This window comes from Periophthalmus magnuspinnatus, chromosome 14 (assembly GCF_009829125.3).
Source record: "Periophthalmus magnuspinnatus isolate fPerMag1 chromosome 14, fPerMag1.2.pri, whole genome shotgun sequence".
NCBI classification, from domain to species: domain Eukaryota; kingdom Metazoa; phylum Chordata; class Actinopteri; order Gobiiformes; family Gobiidae; genus Periophthalmus; species Periophthalmus magnuspinnatus.
This window is the reverse complement of record NC_047139.1, coordinates 24,000,237-24,020,204: the sequence shown is the minus strand read 5'-3', so window position 1 is coordinate 24,020,204 and position 19,968 is coordinate 24,000,237. Positions and strand designations below refer to the sequence as shown.

General features: G+C 39.5%; 1 protein-coding gene across 1 annotated transcript in view; it reads right to left on the bottom strand.

Moving 5' to 3' along the window:
- Nucleotides 1-14,967, bottom strand: part of LOC117381028 (peripheral-type benzodiazepine receptor-associated protein 1) — a 29,930-nt gene extending 14,963 nt beyond the window's left edge. Inside the window, exons 1-6 of the mRNA XM_055226739.1 lie at nucleotides 13,918-14,967; nucleotides 6,562-6,669; nucleotides 5,806-5,934; nucleotides 5,126-5,299; nucleotides 4,613-4,786; nucleotides 324-488 (exon numbers count right to left, since the gene is read on the bottom strand). Coding sequence (XP_055082714.1) covers nucleotides 324-488; nucleotides 4,613-4,786; nucleotides 5,126-5,299; nucleotides 5,806-5,934; nucleotides 6,562-6,669; nucleotides 13,918-14,142 — 975 coding nt within the window. The 5' untranslated portion in view covers nucleotides 14,143-14,967. The remainder of the gene's footprint in view (nucleotides 1-323; nucleotides 489-4,612; nucleotides 4,787-5,125; nucleotides 5,300-5,805; nucleotides 5,935-6,561; nucleotides 6,670-13,917) is intronic.
- Nucleotides 14,968-19,968: the final 5,001 nt, after the last annotated feature.

Below are 19,968 nucleotides of genomic sequence, written 5' to 3'. Positions count from 1 at the left end.
AGTTAAAACGTACTACACTATCCAACATGGTCCAGACCCCAAAAACAGTCTAAAGAGGGCTTAGGTGGCATGCTCTTTACTTGCAAATGGACCAAGGTATTCTTTAAAGCTTTTTTCTTGAAAATTTGTAAAAATATTTATGCATGTGAAGACTAATAATGAGCCAAAGGGGTTGTAAGGTTTCTTAGGTTAAGTTCTTTGTACAGTTTTATTATTAAATTTATATGATAGGTCACGGTGTCGATGTCAACAACAATGGTGCATAACATAACATGCATTAACCATCATAATAGGCAATACTATGATAAATGTCATAACTCTACCAGAAAATGTAGGTGGTCCTGAGACTGCTCCTCCTTTTGGGAGGGGGTCGGGCTGAGGCCCGGGACGGGCGTCAAACGCTGCCCCAACTCCTCCTCTTCTCTGGGGGTTTTCTCATTTCTTGACGAAACTTCATCAAACGCCACACAAGGGGTTTCACGAACAACCTGAGACAGACACAGAATAGATGACATGGGTTAAATAGTCATATTTCTTGACAACAATCAGATGCTGTGGGACACATATATGTTGAATATCTTTTGGATATTTATTTGAACGTGATGTATTAAAACAGCTATAGTGTGCTTACATCTAACATATTTCAAAATAAAATAATTTGTTGAAGACACTGAGGTGGGAGAGCTCGTTAAGGGTTAAGAGTCTGGAATCAGCTTCTAATTTTAGAGCAAACCTACTTATGCTCAGAGTAGAAGTGTGCTAGTGAAGCCAAGGCTGTGACCCAATAACAAGATCAGAGGTGCTCAGCCACGTGCAGCACAGGGAATCTCTGCTACACCCTTCATTCCCCTGAAGAATTATATTTATCTGGCTATGATGGCACACTCCTCAAAGAAGCTGGCAATGCATACAAAGCAAACATCAGGTCAACTCTAGGAGCAGTGTATAGACTATAGGAGGGCAAGGTCATTTATTGCTGAAGAAAAACCCAAAAAGCGGGTGAAGATTAGAACATTCTGTGTGTTTTTTAAACATTACAATGATGTTCAGTACACTGGTGAATATTAAATCAGTGCAAACTCCCAAGTTAAACAAGGCTATCCCTTGGTTTATCTTTTGGAGGGGAGGCCAGATGGTGTTAGCAGTGGTGACGAAAGGCCAGCAGGAGGCACTAATTCCAGTGGCCTTAGTAGAAGACATCTGCACAGAGGTAGGACCCCGAAAAGTCCAATTTATTCATGTTTCCAGTGGTGGTCTGATAAGATCACCATCATTAGTTTTGAGTGTTCTCTTTTCACACAAAATCAAATAAAAAAAACATAAAGTCATAGCATTACCAATATCTGAGCTTGTGGCACAAGGGCTAGGCTTTACATCAAATAAATTAGATTCATTTGTGATGTTGAAAAATTAAGGTTTATCATGAAACAAGTTAAAGCTACAGAATGTAATTTTTCAGCAACAAAAAGTCTGAAATAAAATAATATTTTTTCATGTTGTTTCTTGCATAGAAAAACATGCTTCCTTTCTTGGGGGTGGGCTTGCCTCTCCACAAACCTGGCCTGGAGGAGGGCCTCCACCTGCTTTTCTCCATAGATGTTGTTCCTTTGGCTATAATATTCCACAGTACGGCATAAAACATATCTATCTCCATGGAGAATATTCCAAAGTATGGTTTTACCTTTCTATTTCCATGGAATCATGCACCTCCAGAAAGTTACAAACAGTACCTTTAATCCTGACTTTTTGCAGTGCAGGATTATTATGGAGAGTACAGGGGACAGAGGAGAGCATATACAGTAGTACTAGAGCATGGAATGGATTGATGTAGACAATTAAACCTTCAGAAATAAAATTAAATAAAAACTTAGACAAAAAACATGAAAACTTAATTACACAATCGGAAATACAAATGTAAATGAAAGCAGATTAAAGTTGGTAATACGGTACTTAAAAATGGTAGGAGAGTATCCTAGGATAAGAGGGTAAGACCAGGAGTCACTGCAAACCGATAAAACGGGTTCAAAATTGTCCAAAATGTTCAATGATTTAACTGGTCTATCTTTCATTTATTTTATTACATGTGTTTGTGTAAGATTCCAGGCAAAGCAAAAAAACAAAACAAAAACATCTCCATGAAGGAAAGCAGGTGGCAGACCTTCCATCAAAAAAGTTACATAGGATGCCTTAGACTATTACAACTGCATTTAGGTGCCGTATCGAAAACATAACAGTGATTCTCAGGGCTGAAGATCAAACTAGGGCCGTGAGTACCTCCTTATGGGCTACACAATCAGTAGAACATAATAGGATATAATATGACATTGGGCCAGGTTTATAATATTTACTGTCAACTAATAATCAGCAACAACCAAAGCCAAGAGCAATTCTTTATAATGATGAGCTCCAAGCAAATATAATCAGGTATTAAACATGGAGTGATATCATTCTGACAAGGTTTGGCAGTGGAGCCATAGGAGGGAAACTACAAAACTACGTAACTACAAAATTCATAACTAATATGGCTCATTTATACAATGCGTTTCAATGACTTTACACTCTAGCCTAGTCAAGTTGCAGTCAAGGTAACAGTGATGTACAGAATGTTTTAAGGCAACAAAAAAACAAATTGTTTTTGTATATAAGTTGTGTATATATCCATCCATCTTTGGGTATTTGGGGGAAATAGTCAAGTTCTCATAACATTTCTATCATAAATCAAAAATACTATTGTTTCGATCTGTCCAATCTATGTGTGTTTTCTACAGTAAAAAGGGGAATGTAATTTAATGTAGTGTATAGTCCATGGTATATACTGTATATTTCTTATTGGGCTTTTATGTAGACACGAAACCTTAACCAGTTGTCTACGACTACTGACCCCTTTCTCATTGCTGTTGCATAGCTTGTTTTTTTCCTCTAATAACAATTATGTCTAAAAGCTGTTTACCTCACAGGTTCAGCAGCCTGATTACACGTATTAGTTTTATTTAGAAGAAAATACAAGCTTATAATATTTTTTAAAAAGAGTTCAAATTTGATTACATTGCAGTTTCAAATATGTATTTTGCCATGACTTTTTTTTAATATAAAATCAAGCCTTAGTTACACTATAAAGTCCTTCTGCACTATCAACATTACATTACGTTAAGTAAGTAATTAATGTAGCATCTTTTAAAAAACATAAATAAGAAAAATACCAAAATAGGGAACTGAGAAATAAACACTTGTATCCTGGTGACATCTGGATAATTTTGAACAAGAAATCTCTGCCAGACACATCACACAAACTGTGCATCAGTGCAGACAAACTGTTATGATTGGTGGTACTGGAAATACCAACAGAAAGCACAATGAATGGCCAAAGGTGTCCACAGAGATCCTCTGAATAGAATGAACAGAGAATGCCTGGCTTGCCATGTGATGATTAGCATATTTGATGTAAAGGTACGCTGAGGAATGAGCGCAGGCACATCCATAAACCAGGGTCAGATCCCATTCAGTAGGCCCTGAATGCCGTAAGCACATTGGTGTAATCCCCACAGACTACTGAAACGGGTAACTGGATCACTTCTTTTAAAAGCACCTTAATGGATTGGCCCGCCCCTAGATTTTCTTTTTAATACAGAGCATATCAATGCCCAGGAATCAAAGGCTCTGCTGCCACTGCCACTAAAGCAGACTGACCAAAACCTTCTGAAAGCCTGTGAAAAAAACTGTTACAAAACAGGCTGCTCTGGGATGAGCTTTAGCTGACTGTTCAGGAAAATTACAGGGTTAGTAAGTTATTTTTTTTAAAGATTAGAAAATATGTAAATCAGATAACTGCAACTGTATATCAGTAACATACATAACAAATAATTATGCATATTAAAATACATTTTGTTTAAAAAAGAAAAGCAATCTACTGTCACTGCTGAGATGTTACGATGTAGTGTCGCAATTTTGGGTGTGCACAGGACCTTCCACATTCATTCTGCACATACGAAGCTAGCCAAAGAGGACTACAGCTAACCGCGGCACACACAAATACAAAACTATTAAGACAACCTACCCCTCTGGTGTGATCTGCAACAGCCTCAGGTGTCCCCCGGGCCTGCGACTTATGCAATGCAGGAGGACATAGAAAAGTATTTACTGCGATTGAAGTCTTACCTACCACCCAAAACCCTGTCACCGCTGCCACAGCAACAGAGAGAGGATTACTGGACTGTACCATTCTGTTGTTAGAGGGGATTAGAGTTCACACAACATGGCCCCTTTCTGGGTGTGCAATGCATACACTCACAGTGTCCCACAAACGGGAGATTACCACTATCAGCATTCTCATTTTAGCTCAAAAGCGCAGGCCTGACTCTTTACTTTAAACTGAATAAAGTTACAGTATAAAACAAATGATAATCTAGATGCATAATACGAAATAGGTTTGTATTATTTATAATACTGTAATGCATATGAAATTATTTGGTATAATTAATAAGTTATTATTATATAAATTACGTAAACTCTCCATTGTAGTTTTTACTTTATCCAAAAATGTCACTAAACATCTAAAGACAGTCTGTGTTTGACTTTGCTGAGTATAAACAAGTGTATGAGGAGTTGAATATACCCTCTTTTCCTTGTCTCCTTTCTCAGTACCCCCACACTGCATTAGGTCATCAGGAGTGATGGTGCTGTGCTGTTGTGTGGACGATGTGACTGACAGTTGTCTTTGCAGCCGCAACACCTCCTTCTGGGACTCTCTCAAAAGCTTTTCAAATTCCCCAGATGAAACAGGGGACCTCTGCACACAGGCAATTCACACAATTAAACACTTTAAAACAGACCAAGTATCTGCATAATAGTGATTCACTTTTCACAGATCAATACACAGAGAAGCCAGAAAGACATTATAAATTTGATAGCAGCAAATTTAATTTAAGCAGTCACTTGAAAGGCAGCCTACTCATGTTGACATCAGCCATGACGCAGCTTTTGTAATGCTGGCTCATGGAGAGGCAGGATGATAAGTACTAATGTTGTCCAGTAGATGGCAAGCTTGAGGACTCAATTATGCAGCATGTGTCAGATGCTGGGAAGCTGTTCAGTATGTGATGTTACACAGTTATAGTTATAGTATTACCTTTGTGGTTCCCAGCTGTTCCTCTAGCTCCCTGCACTCTTGTTGCAGAGCGGCTATCTCCTTGTCTTTACACAGCAGCACATCTGCATGTTGGGCCAAATCTCGGGCTCTCTGACGGGCAAAGGCTCGTTTGTAGTGCTCCACTGACCCTGGCCTCATCAGGGGAGGGTTCACCTGCAGGACACACAGGCATTTTATGCATTCTTGTTTTCAATCCCATTTCCACCTCTAGTCCTCAGGTGACAGAAGGCCAGACGGGAGAGGTAGCGGCTGTGCTATAGTAACATTCTCAACAGGTGCACAATGAACATCAGTGAACAGAAAGAAAGAGGTCACCTGAATGTAGCAGTTTTACCCTTTCAAAAGCCATAAGAGCCCTTTATCAAATGTCCACTAATAGATCTAATTAAAACATTAAAGAAAAACATATTTTATTTGTCTTAGGCCTTCACCATTGAATTCAAATGCATATTGGGAAGACGAACATACAGCACTTTCTGTATACTACATACATTATTACAAATTAAAATAAAATACCTTTTTTCTTGTAAATTGTGAAACATCTTTTTTTAATATCCTTTTGATTCAACCAGGATTACAGATGATTCCAGATCTCTGTGTTATATTTGGTAGGGTAAAAACACTGCAGTACTGTGTTATCTGTGTGTAAATTGTGGTACCACTCTGAGATTCGCCTCTTGTAGTTTCAGTGCCCGGTCTTCCAGTCTTTTTGCAAGAATAGCCAGCTCTGTGTTCTTCCTTCTCAACCTCCTGACCTTCTCCTCAGTCTCTGGGGCACTGCTCTTCCGCTAAACACAAAAACAAAAGGCATCACCCCAAAAGGCTTCCAGCAAAAACAAGTCTCACAATGCCAATGATCAATAATTAGTAAAAGCCGCAAACATCTGCTTGGGTATGGTAGCAAAAAATATAAATAATATTGTTGAATAAAAGGTAAGAATCTGATTCACAGTCTGATTTACATCTGATTTACAGTTTGAAGTTAATGTAATTTGAAGGACAAAACATTAAATGATGCACAAAATCTAGTATTTTCTAGAGGAGGATACACAACACAATGAGAAAACAATAATATTCTAAGGACACCACAAATGTTCAAATACTGTGATATTGTCAATATAAAGCTTATGTCAATTAGAAACATGCTCACCATGGGAACAAGGTACTTGTACTAGTACCGGTGCTACTGTTACAATTGGAAAATATATTACTCAAGTAGAAAATATATGGTGTATGAAATGGAAAACTACTTAGAGAAGTAAAATCTCATTCAAAGATTTATCAAGTAATGCATTTCAGTAAACCGGTATAAACCAGTGCATACAGCAAGAAAAGAATGCAAAAAAGAGAAAGACCCTGGCCTAGTTCCTAATGAGCATCACTCGAGACACAGACACTTTTATTTTTAGTCTCACCAGCAAACCATTCTCCTCTCGCAGTGTAGCACAAGTCTTCTCCAGAGCATCCAGTGCTCGTAACAGTTCTGAGTTCTGACGAACCAAGATGTTGTAGTCAGTGCCATTCTGGAAGACAAGGATACAAAAAGAAAACACTTTTATTACAAAAAAATACATTAAAATTGAAGTACATGTGAATATTGTGTGTTAAAGTAACAGTCATATCCCAAGGACTATAGAAAATCTATACTCAACTCTGCAGTTAGGAGTTTTACATGGTTCTGTCCAATAGTGGCAGACAGTTCTCTGAATCAGCGTTTCATCGCACATACAGCTTTTAGATTTTGTTGCATGAAAAAATGAATAAATAAAATGAAAATAAATTTTTTCCATACTGCAGAAATTTGGCAGTGAGTTTGAGACTTGACTGGTTATTACATCAGACTCCTGGTATTCATGTGTGTCAGAGCCATATTGTTTGGGAATAACAATGGTTCGGTTTAGGGTAAGAGCAGATCTTTTACCTTCTTGGTAACACTTGGGTGGGAAAGTGACCTCATTCATGAGAAAGTGATACATAAGAATGTTTCAAATATGGGTTTTGTGTCCTCATTTTATACTTACCATATTTTCCAGACTATAAATCGTATTTTTTTTCATAGTTTGTCTGGGGGTGCGACCTATACTCAGATGCGACTTATATGTGAAATTATTAAAATATATCATTTCACATCTTTGTTATTGTCACACTGACAACTGCGCTAGGGAACTCTAGGCTTGTGTATCAGTATGACAGCCATGTAGAAGCAGAAGTGGCGCTTCATTTACTTCTGGAGTTCAGAAGCGATACCGAGGATGAAGAACTCAATGGATTTAGTGGATTTTGAACCTGACTCCTTGCCTGCAACTGTCCCCTGTAATGCTGAAGTATACCAGGGCATGCATACATCCAATGCCATTGTTTTCCCATATTGTACAGGACAGATGGATCGATTAAAGATATATAATCGCCCAGAATCAGTTTTATTGCCATTGTCAGTGAACAAAATTCACAAACTAGGAACTTGCATCTGCTTTATGGTGCAACATTAAACAAAGAATAATAATATAAACTATGATAAAATGAAAATATAAAGGCATGCATCCATCCATTTTCTTCTGTTTATCCGAGGGCTGGGTCGCTGGGGCAGCAGTCTAAGCAGGGGCTCCCAGACTTCCCTCCCCCTAGACACGTCCTCCAGCTCTTCCGGTAGGACCCCAAGGCATTCCCAGGCCAGCCAAGGGACATAGTTCCTCCAGTGTGTCCTGGGTCTTCCCCAGGGCCTCCTTCTAGTGGGACATGCTCAGAACACCTCACTAGGGGCATCCATGGGACATCCTGAACAGATGCCCGAGTCAACTCCACCGGCTCCTCTTGACGTGGAGGAGCAGTGGCTCTACTCCAAGCTCCTCCTGTGTGACCAAGCTCCCCACCCTATCTCTAAGGAAGCGCCCACCCACCCTGTGAAGGAAACTCATTTCAACCACTTGTATCCGCAATCTGTCCTTGCCCATAGGTGAAGGTAGGAACATAGATTGACCGGTAAATCAAGAGCCTCAGTGCCTGCTGCAAGTTCTGGCTCGATGGAGACATCAGGACATCATCATCTGCAAACAGCAGAGATGAGATCCTGTGGTTCCCAAACTGGACTTTCTGGCTGCGCCTAGAAATTCTGCCCATAAAATCAATGAACACACCAGTGACAAAGGGCAGCCCTGGCGGAATCCAACATGCACTGAGAACAGGTCTGACTTACTGCCAGCAATGCAAACACAGCTCCTGCTCCGGTCATACAGGGACCGGACAGCCGTTAACAAAGGGTCCAGACCCCATACTCCTGGAGCACCCCCCAAAGGACACCATGAGGGACATGGTCAAATGCCTTCTCCTGATCCACCAAGCACATGTGGACTCATTGAGCAAACTCCCATGAACCCTCGAAGACCCAATGGAGAGTATAAAGCTGGTCCAGTGTTCCGCAACCAGAACAAAAACCGCACTGCTCCTCCTGAATCTGAGTTTCGACTATCGGTTGAATTCTCCTCTCCAATACCCCAGAATAGATCTTACCGGGCCGCTGATGAGTGTGATTTACCTGTAACTGGAACACACCCTCCAGCCACCTTTCTTAAACAGCAGTACTGTCCCTGACCGCCACACAATATTGCAGAGAGGTGTCAGCCAAGACAGCCCCACAACATCCAGAGACTTAAGGTACTCGGAATGGACCTCGTCCACTCCCGGAGCCTTGCCACCGAGGAGCTTGCCAACCACCTTAGTGACCAGCCAGGGTGATGGACGAATCTGCTTCCAGGTCCCCAGTCTCTGCTTCCTCCTTGGAAGATCATCCGACAACATCCCCAGTTGAGGTCAGCAGCTCTCTGCCCCACTGTAAACAGTGTTGGTGAAACACTGCAAACAGTGTTGGTGAAACACTGCTTCCCCCTCCTGAGGCATCGGATGGTTTGCCAGAATCTCTTTGAGGCCATCCAGAACTCCTCCTAACCCCAAGTTTTGCAAGGCGTGCATTAAAATGTTAAAAGGTGCAAAATATATACAGTGTGGGCAGAGAAAGCTACCAGTGCAAGATGATACACACACTGACTTTATTTCCTCTATACATTTTAGAGTCTATTTGTCCTGATGCCACCCTGGGACAGTAATACAAGTGAGGGGGTTTTGGCTATACTAGCTTGTGTAGCAATATTGCTGTACATATGCCTCAGACCTTAAAAAGCTTGTAGTCATTCATTTAAAAGTGTGAGGTTGCTTAGTGCCATCTGGGCGTGACGGAGTAGTTGCTGGCTATGGAGACGCTGAACATAGAAGAGCATGAATAAACAATCTGCTGATTCCTTAAGTCTGAGATAGAGCTGCTGAAACCAAGGCTGCAGGTGGTGAAGTCCAGTTTATCAGTATTCATTCAGTCAGAGCAGTAGTGTTTTTTTCATGAGGCTGGCTCAGTGGGCTGAGCAGATGCAGGGTGATAGTTGGAGGCCAGGGGTCTCAAACCAAACGTCTGTCATGGCTCTAATACTGGAGTCATGTCAGTGTGTTGTTTAACACAGACACAGACAAAATTTCAGATGGCTTATTTCTCAGAGATACTACTCAATTTCTATTATTTGTATTTTATTTTTTTTATTTTATTTTATTTTTTTTAATCGGGTATTTTTAAATAATTAAAAAAAGAAAAATACATGGGAAAACTTGGTACATCTATAACCAGTTCTCTCTGTCTCCCTAAACTGTGTGTAGCTGTTAAAACGATTAACCCTGTCAAATAAAGGATTGTTAAAATTGTAGTACATGGAGATGCCTAAATAATCTCCCAACAAAAAGCCTTGGTACTACTAGTACTATAAAGGCAACCAAAGCTGACGTAGAGCTGCTTAAAAGGACCCACATTTGTACCCGTCCTTGTACATTGTTGCTGCTTCAGCAGACCTAAAGGTGTTTAATCATAGAGCTTATGAAGAGAAGGGAGAGGATGATAAGGAGGATGCACAAGGGGCACAACAAACCAGCTGACATGGAAAATACAAAGCACTGTTAATAAGGGAGGTGGGTAAGTTACTTTTTAATTATCAGAGCCAGTTGCTTTATGTCCAGCGTCCAGCGTAAAACTAATCAGGATCGAGAATAAACAAGCACCCAAATGTATTATACACTTCTAATAACACAAACAAATTATCCTTATGGCTAACTGGTTTAAAATCACCAGCATCAGCTATTTGACAGCTAGACCATCCCACAGGCCTCAAAGGAGCAGCCAGACAAAAACACAGACATGCACATCTCCAAAGACATTGTTTTCCCATATTAGACTATGAGCCTATAGGTTATAATATAATATATATAGTAGATACTAGGGGTGGGCTAAATTGACAACAAAGATCTCACCTTTTTTTTTGTATTATCTCATTCATGTTATTTAGACAAAATTTTAACATTGCATCAGGAATGTGCTGAAATGTGCTTGTAAATATCTTGGTTTATGATCAAGTAACGCATGAAACATGAATGGACCATAAAACTAACTACAAAAGGGCAGAAATATCACTTTAGATTCTTCTTTGGAGGATTATACAAGATGTTACGCTCATTTTATTTTTACTCACCTCCTTTTGCAGTTATTTTCTATTGTTTATTTATAGACAATACACTTTTGCAGATCCTCAGAATAACAATTGCAATATTAGGTTATTGCCACTGCTATATGAGGCACACACTGACTATATTTCCTGTATACATTTTAGAGTCTATTTGTCCCGATGCCACCCTGGAGCAGTAATACAAGTGAGGGGATTTTCCATGGCTATGCTACCATTAGCTTATGTAGCAATATTCTGCAGGATTGTAAATATGCTTCAGATCTTAAAGGCTTGTAGTCATTTGTTGAAAAGTGTGAGGTTGATAAGTGCTGGGTGTGAGGTGCTGCTGGGTACGGAGACGCTGAACATAGACAGGCATAAATAGATAATCTGCTGATTCTGACATTGCGCCATAATTATTCCAGGTCAATTCTGCCCCTGGTTATAATAAAAAGAGAATAGTCTGTGCTCTCATATGAGCAGTGCTACATGGTGGACAGAAAATGACTGAGTAAAACCAGGGCTAGGCAATATGACAAAGAGATAAATACATTTTAATTTTCTTATTAAAACAAATAAAAATGCTTTAAATCTTGAACTATTCAGACTTTTAATCATTATTGTTTAACCCAAAATAAAATCAAATTTCTTCCTCTGAACTCTGCTCAAAACCACGTTTTCATTGACAGAGGATTGACTTTAGTGATAAAAAAAGACCAAAGCTGATCATTGAAGATTAGAAATGAGTGAATCTCGAGCTCAAACATAATTTGATTAATAGCACGGCCCTAGCTAAGACAATTGGGCTTTTATTTTTGAACAGCATTAGGGTTTCTAATGAGATTTTTAAAAATCTCATTAGAAATGTGTGTTTGTTATCTCAAATGTGATAAATGAATGCAGAAACAGTTCATTTATCTTGTAGGGAGAGCAAAAAAGGGGAACTGTTGCTGAGAATGGTCTATCAAACGCAGAACCCAGTTGGCTCCAGTGTGTTATTAACTGCAGTCCTTCCCTCATATATAAGTCATGAGTTAGCCCTCCTCTGTGTCCTCTGAACCCCCTCCAGTATTTATCAGGACTCATCTCCGGGCCTATATGTGCAGATGACAGATTAGAACAACAGAGAACAAAGGACCAACACAGACACCCCCCAAACTCAGCCCCTCCCCAAGAGACCACCACTATGCCCCCCACTCCAATCAGCCCTGTGCCCTCTAGACAAGTTTGTAAAATAAAAAATAAAATGGTCTTCTGGGTAAGCCGGTTAAAGGTCTCCATGTCATGTGTTTCAGAAAGTACCTAATATAGAAGAAGCACACCAGTTAATAGTACAGAGCATCACATTTATGATCTACAAAACAACCTTGCTGCTTTGTCACAGAATCTATAAATGCTCCACTACATGTCTTGCAAGACCTGCATCTGGTTGGCAAAAAGTAAACACAACGGATCATAAAATATGTTAGAAGACATAATGAGACAGATATGAAATTGGGATATTGAACTAGTTCAAAAGGCTTACCCTAAAGTGGCCTCAAAACCAGCAATGGACAGAAACTAAGGTGCATGAAATTAACTGGAAAAATGCAGCTAACCATTGAAGCAAGAATCCTCCTTTCCACTTTCATCACTGAACTGTTAAACTGCTCCAATGACCTAGAGCTTCCCATGATGAAAACTCAGCAGAGAATTATCAAGTGAATTTAAATCACTCTCCAACAGAGGTGGGCACAAATGCTCAATGGCTCGCACAGATGAGACAACATGTATTTTTTCATGTCATTATTCATAAATGTCCAACTCATAGTAAACAATGCCCCAGCGACCTTTGTTGACATTAAAAGACTCATACAATGTGTTATTATTATAGAAAACACAAATAATCTGGATATTAAACTCACCAGCTCAGTCAATACAACCTAGTGAAGAGAAATATTATGGTCTGGGTGACATGGCCATATTTGATTGCTTGAATACAAGCAGCTGAGTTTATGCTGAATTAAAATGCATCCTTGCATACAATGATGTGTTGCTCTGTCCCAATGGGATGCAAAACCCATAGACAGGGAGACAGACATGTCTGGGTTGAACTATCCACAAAAATACCCCAGAGATTACATCCATACCACAGTATCAATAATTCAAGAGGCACAACAAAGGGAGCCAGTAAGACGAGACATAGCACATGTGTGCATGTGGCTCGAAATAGGCATGTTCTGAATACCATAAAATGTATTCTGGGATCTATATTTGATGTCCAACTGAGATAAATTCTGCCATCATCACTTTTAAACTCAAGGGAGAAACTCATATGTACACTATAAATTATACAACATGATAGTAAGGGCCATATGTTCTGAAGACAGGTGTTTTCTGCGTAGTGGAGCACATTGTCTGTCAAATATGTCAAAAGCCTTTAGGAGATGAAAACATTCACAAAATGACCGACCCTGGCCACTGTGTTAGCTGGGCTAAATATAGTTAGACAAGTATAGACTGCACATGAATTACAGCTAGTCGGATTGTCCAAATGAAGCTGAGATAAATGTATAGAGCTTGATTGGACTTGGCTGGAATCAATTCAGCTTTGTTATTTTACAACTGCAATCAGCCGGAGCCGCTGTGGATAATATGTACAGTAACTCAGCAGGCACTAACGGCGCAATGTATGCGTAACATATTCTTCGATTTTCATGGGACAAAGTCACGTAAAATATAAGTAACACTGAAACAACAATAACTACAATGACATGCAGATATTAAAGAAAGGTGCAGGTGGTCAGGACCCCCTGCACCTTGTCTGAGAGCCTTGTCAAGTGTTGGGTTGATGTAACTCAAAATATGATCTGTGAAAAGGGGTATAAGGACAAGAACGCACAGTCACTTGTTTATTTGTCTAAATACATGCATACCTTTTTGGTTACCATGATGGATTCGTATTTGCCAAGGTTTTTGAAAAGGGAGGAGCATTCATGGGAAAAGATAAGAAAGCACCGATCTGTGTGATGTCCTCTCATGACATACTTGGGGAAACTTGAGGAGTATGTACAACGTCACTGTAAAGTGTTTACCAAAACCAGTCACTAAGGTTCACTGTGGGTAAACAATAATCTTATAACAGCAATAATCTAATCATAGAACTCTAATGGGCTTCTGATCAGTTAATTAATTCTATGTTGTGGAAAAAATAATACCTAAAATGAAGAATACAAATTTTGTGTCAATTCTTAGAATTACCTTTCTCATGGCTTCCCCTTCATAACCATTGAGACTTGCGTAGAGTGAATGGTGTCTCTTCCCCAGCATGGATGGGGTTGGGGCTGGCTTGTCCTCAGTGCAGTGCTCACTACTGTTCCCATCTGAAATCACCACATTGGGCTGAAGTCCCAAAGCTTCTGCCTCTTTACAAACATCCATTTCTGTGTGCGCCACTTCAGGCTCCCACCATTCAAGTACAGTCATACATTACTCCTTCAAAGATCAAACACAAATCAGGGATGAGTATGACCAACAAAGCTACCTGATACCGACCAAGCCATCATTAGATTTTTATTTGTCACAACGATCGGCCTAAAAAGACGTACTCCTCCGCAGTGGTTCAGGACTGTCTGAGCAAAGCGACTTCATTTCCACAACGGTAAATTGCCGAAAAATGGCACAGTCAATGTAACAACTGCTATCTCTGTGTCTCTATGCCAAGATGAAAGTGAGGATAAAACAGCTCAAAAGGGATGTTACGTTTTTCCATCTTCGGATTTGGAGAGTGACATTAACCCTGTCATCATCCCATAAGCTTCCTTAGCCATCCTCTGATCAGTTTAAAATGCATAGAAGTCAGATCTGTTTCTTACTCACAGGACCCCTGCATGACCATTGTTCTTTGTTCTCCTAGACAAAATGTCACCAAATGAGACTAAAAAGTGCAGGCCATGATGAAATAGCAAACAAGAGCAGGCGTGCTTGGTAGAAGGATCTGACTAACAGGTCTCCAGTTGCTTTTCGCTCAAGAAGCAGTGGATGTGGGTGGCATGTCAAGTCTTTAGCTGGAGATGTCTGCTCTATCTTAGATGTTCGATGTTCCTGGAAAAGCCAAAAATCTAGCACTCCGGAGCAGATTTACAGCTTGGTTCCACAGAGCTTCCACAACCATAAAGGTGAAAAAATAGGACGAAAAATGTGTGTGCAAGATGGTGCGTGTTGTTGCAAAGAGGAGGGGGGCAGGGAGGACCATTTCCGTCACCCTATCACAAAAAGGCAGCCTGTGAGCAGGGACCCAATCATTGCTGCCACTGGAGCTCGTTTCCATGGAGATGACGCTGGAATGATGAAGGCTCCCTATTGATTGTTTAAGAGGCTAGCCACAGTGCAACACACAGAGGTTGCATGGGGCAGACAGAGGAACAAGTATGCAAGTTCTTTCTTGTGTTTTATGGCTACAGACTAGAGAGTGTTTGACAGCATGTTGCATACTGTGTATTTACTGAGAGACTTTTTTTCTTTTAATGTGTCTTGGATTTTTATAGGGCCTTTCAAGATTATATATAGTTATATAGTTATAAGGTAATATTGTAGCTACATCTGCCACAGGACTGACTGACAGAAAAATGTCTTCCAATCTGTGCCAAGGGCCATTCCAACCATACAATACCCCATTACACAATCACTCAAATCAAACATGTATAAGTGGTGGGAGAAGTGTCTTGCCCAAGGGCACAACAACAGTAAGTACAGAATTAACACATGTATTTGTTTGAATGCAATATGAGCATTTGGATCTTGATATTTATTGCTACCACTAACAGAGTAGTATAATATCTTCAGGCACACACATTTTAATGTCAGTCACAAAGGCATATGGTTTGCTGATGGCTTCATCACTGTCCACCAAAGGTAAGTGATATTGACATACTGTCACAAGTAGCCACCAGAGGGTTCGTAAATTTGGTTACAGCCAACAAACTGACTCGAAAAAGGCACTAGATGAGTAACAGGAAAAAAAGCTGAAAAATAGGGGCTAATAAACAAACTGTCAAGTACCAACTATGCTAAAAACACAGTTACAATCAGTTTCAAAAACAAAGCACAACATTACAACATTAAAGAAAGCTAATTTAAAAGGAAATTGATGAGCAAAGGGTTCAGGTTCAAAGGTTATCATAACTATACCCACATTCTGACATGGCATTTTAAAGCAAATTTCTGAAGAATAAAATTGTTACTTTTTTATAACACAAGAGAATTCGAAGTAAAACAACTCACCTCCATGTTTGTTTCCGCACATTGGGAGGGCAGTGACCTGTCTGACCCCGAGGACTCAGTGCTGTTAAAGGCTGAGTTCCTCCAAGGAACATGGGGAGCGTCGCCTGGGTGACAAATTTTCTGAGAGTCTCTTGGACAGGTGCTTCTTTCTGAATTGGTGGCCGCCCCTGGAGAGTGCCGCTGTTGTTTCTGCTCTGTTCTCCTCTTGGTTGGTCTAAAATAGAGTTCTGTGGTCTTAACTGAAGTTTTGCAATAAGTTACATGTCTCTTTATATGGCCAATATCTTGGATCTTTGAAAAACATTGCTTGGTTATTCCACTATCACTGGGTTGTCCTTGCCTTTGCGATAACAATTTGTCATTCGTTTCAAGCAGGTGGCAAAGCAGTAGTGCCTTTTCTAGGTCTAATTCTTGCCTATGATGAAGTTCAGAGAAAGCAGTCTCAAGGTTAATCTTGTCATATATCTTCAGCAGCTGCGCTAGCCTTGTGCATGTTGCATTTTGGTGGTCCCGGTTGCTTACAAAGTGGTCCTTCTCTCTCTGTCCAGGTTTAATGAGAGACCTTTCTTTTTGGTGCACATGTCTAGACATAAATTCTAACTGGGCAGTGTGCAATCCCCGCTCTGCTTCTTCACGCAAGTGTTGTAGATCCAATCTGAGGTTTTGGTGAATTTGCTGTAAATGGAGCTTCTCAGCCTTCAATACAGCCCAAAGTTTACTCAACTCTCCTCCATAGTGGTCCTGGTATGGATTGTTATAAGACAGCATTTGATAGTTATCTCTTTCTTTCTTCATAATGGCACACAGAACAACATTTAAAGTCAGAAAAAAAGATCTTTATAAAGATGAGTGCAGGCGATGGATGACAATACACATGCAGCATGCAGTCAGAAGTAGTCTGCATTACTGGAAGGATTAAGAGTGAGATAGGACACTAATTAGAAGCTAGAAGTGATTATGAAGGCAGTACACATGTCAAAATAAAGATGGACTAAAACCACAAACCACACTGTATAAAAGCAATGTCAACATGATTAAATATTTGATGTTTGGATAAACATTAGAGAGCCTTACAAATAAAGGAACCATGTGCATGCTTTTTTGTGTGTATGAAGGCAACAGGTAAAACGCAAGGATCCCATTATAAGCCAAAACAACTGTAGAGTTAACTTAGCTATAATTATAATACAGCATCCTTGGCTGGAGCATCCCATGTGGGAGGTCTGCTCTGAGGAGGCTATGGCTTCATATTACAAACAAGCATCCGTCCAATAGCTAATTAATTAACATGCGAGAGCTTATTACGGTGTAGAGGTTAAGAGCACACATTTATTTTCGAAACAATTAGTAGTATAGTTACTAATAGGCATTATTATCTAACTTACATAATAGCAATGTTGACGATTTAGCAAACGCTAGCTTACCTTGCAAGTTTTCTCGAAAGTATCAAAGTCATCTCTCTGAGCAAAGAAAACCCAGCTATTCGGTGGCTCTTCACGTAGCGCAGTTACATCTTTGCGACACGTTTCTTAAGTTTGCACACAGTTGCTGTAGTAGAGTAGATTGCCGAGGGGTTTGGGAGCCTTGGGGGTTTGTTTATGTTGGGCTTTGACACACACACACACACGTTACTCGACGTACGTCTAGCGTCACTCAGCTCTGTGCTGCCTTCACGTGCTGTAGGAAAAAACACGATTAATCCAGAGTAGTGCCTTACTAAACACAAAAACAAACTAATGCCATTATATAATTTAGTAGCATGTAATTCACAAACATTCCACCAAAATGTACCCCCGCGTAAGATTATATTTAGCGTTTCTATATTGTATTTATTTATGTGTATCTGCGATTGGACGCACTGCCATCTTACTTGAAATGTGCGACCACTAGTGGTTCAAGTCTGCAAGTCATGAACGATGCTCAGAGGAAACCAGCAATCACAGAACGTGTTAAATTGGTTATTTTCCACCTCAGGTTTCTATGGAAGCCCGTTTCCGCCATGAAAAAAATAAATAAAAGCCCCACAGAAAGTCGAAATTACGAGTTTTAAACTCGTAATTAGTAGTTTTAAACTCGTAATTAGGAGTTTTAAAACTCCTAATTATGAGTTTAAAACTCGTAATTAGGACTTTTAAAACTACTAATTATGAGTTTAAAACTCGTAATTAGAACTTTTAAAAGTATGAATTATGAGTTTATAACTCGTAATTTTGGGAATGTAACATTTACAAAAAGTGAACCTTATCAATTTTGATTAAATGAATTTGGTATTTTAATAATTTCCTCAATAAACCAGCGGGGTTGTGACCAGCTGGCACTCTGCTCAGACCAGGAAAACGAGCGCTCACAGACACAGAGCACAGCTCATGAGTGGTCAGAACAGCACTCAGGGCCCACTGATTTGTTCAAGACGCCAGAAACTTTACTGGAGCTTAATTTATTCATTTTTTAAAAGTATGTAGGTGATAAACATAACAGTCCTCCTCCTGTCTCCTCTGCTCTGTACACTCAGTTGCAGTGTGCTACAAGCTCAATTAAGACTTTAAAAGTTCTAATTACGAGTTTTAAACTCATAATTAGTAGTTTTAAAACTCATAATTACGAGTTTTAAACTCATAATTAGTAGTTTTAAAAGTCCTAATTACGAGTTTTAAACTCCTAATTACGAGTTTTAAACTCCTAATTACGAGTTTTAAACTCCTAATTACGAGTTTAAAACTCGTAATTTCGACTTTCTGTGGGGCTTTTTTTTTTTTTTCATGGCGGAAACGGGCTTCCATAGATTTCTCACTAGAATGAAAGGTAAATATCGGGAACTTTCACGTGGAAGATCAAAAGGTACACTGTGTAACTTTTCTGGTGGAGAATCTCGTTGTCTACACTGCTGCACACGACAGTATGGCATTAAAGAGTTATCTTGCTTGCATTTATTCAATCCCAGTTGTTTTTATTCCTAAAGACTTGTAAAGTCATGCAGCCTGTTCTTACCGTGAGTGGAGTCACTTTTCAACAGGTTGCATCACCTGCTTGTTTCCATGGACATACAAATATGCCTTATTGTGGAACATTCCAGGCTGAGCAATAACATTGCTATGGGGATAAGCAATGGATGGACCCACCACCAGAAATGTTACACAAATACAAATACACTAGGCCTTGGCCTTAGGCCTATAACCCAGCTGGTCGGGGCTTAATTTAATTATTATGGTAATTATAAACCTGTAGCTTCTGTACTAATACTCTACTTTACAAACTAACAATCTGTAATACTTTATGTATAAAGAATAAAAAATGATACTATACAGCTGCTGTTTTTTGAATATGGAATGATTGTAAAGTGTGGCTATAGCCTCATTCTCCACATCAGACACAAAATACTGTCTTCTCTTCATGACCCATTTAAACTAATTGTCCAGGACAAAAGTAGTAGGATGTCTTACTACTATATTTGTGTCAACCTCAAATTTGATAGCCTTATACCTTAAGGATAGTTCTTAACTAACAATCTTGCTTTACCCTCACTGGATCTATAGTGATTTCACATGTTACATGTTATGTACAGTACTTCTGAGTTTGAAAATGCATTTGACGATTGCATTTCACATTCATTGTCCCAATGTGATTCAACTGGAAAATGAGAAAGCTGAGCTTCCTTGAGACTTTTTGTCCGCACCTTCTTTTATTTTAATGTTCTCCTGTTACTCCTTTTCATTTTGTTGTGCCATCATTGTCTGTCTGAATAGGCCAGGCCTATTAATGCTACTTGTATCAGAACACAAAGGGCCATTAGCAGTGTAACACTTCACTCCTTTGCTGGTGCCTTTATCAGTGATGGGAAATTTTTAGAAAATGGTGACAATGCAAAGGCCTAAAGGGACTTCACTGACAGTCTACAGATGTATCATAGATAAACACAGTGTGTATTATACACATTCCCAAAACATGTGACGCAATCTATTGTGTCAGTGCTATTCATGTAAAAGTTACTTTAATGAAAGAAGTTTTAATTATCTTTATGCTAGATGCAGT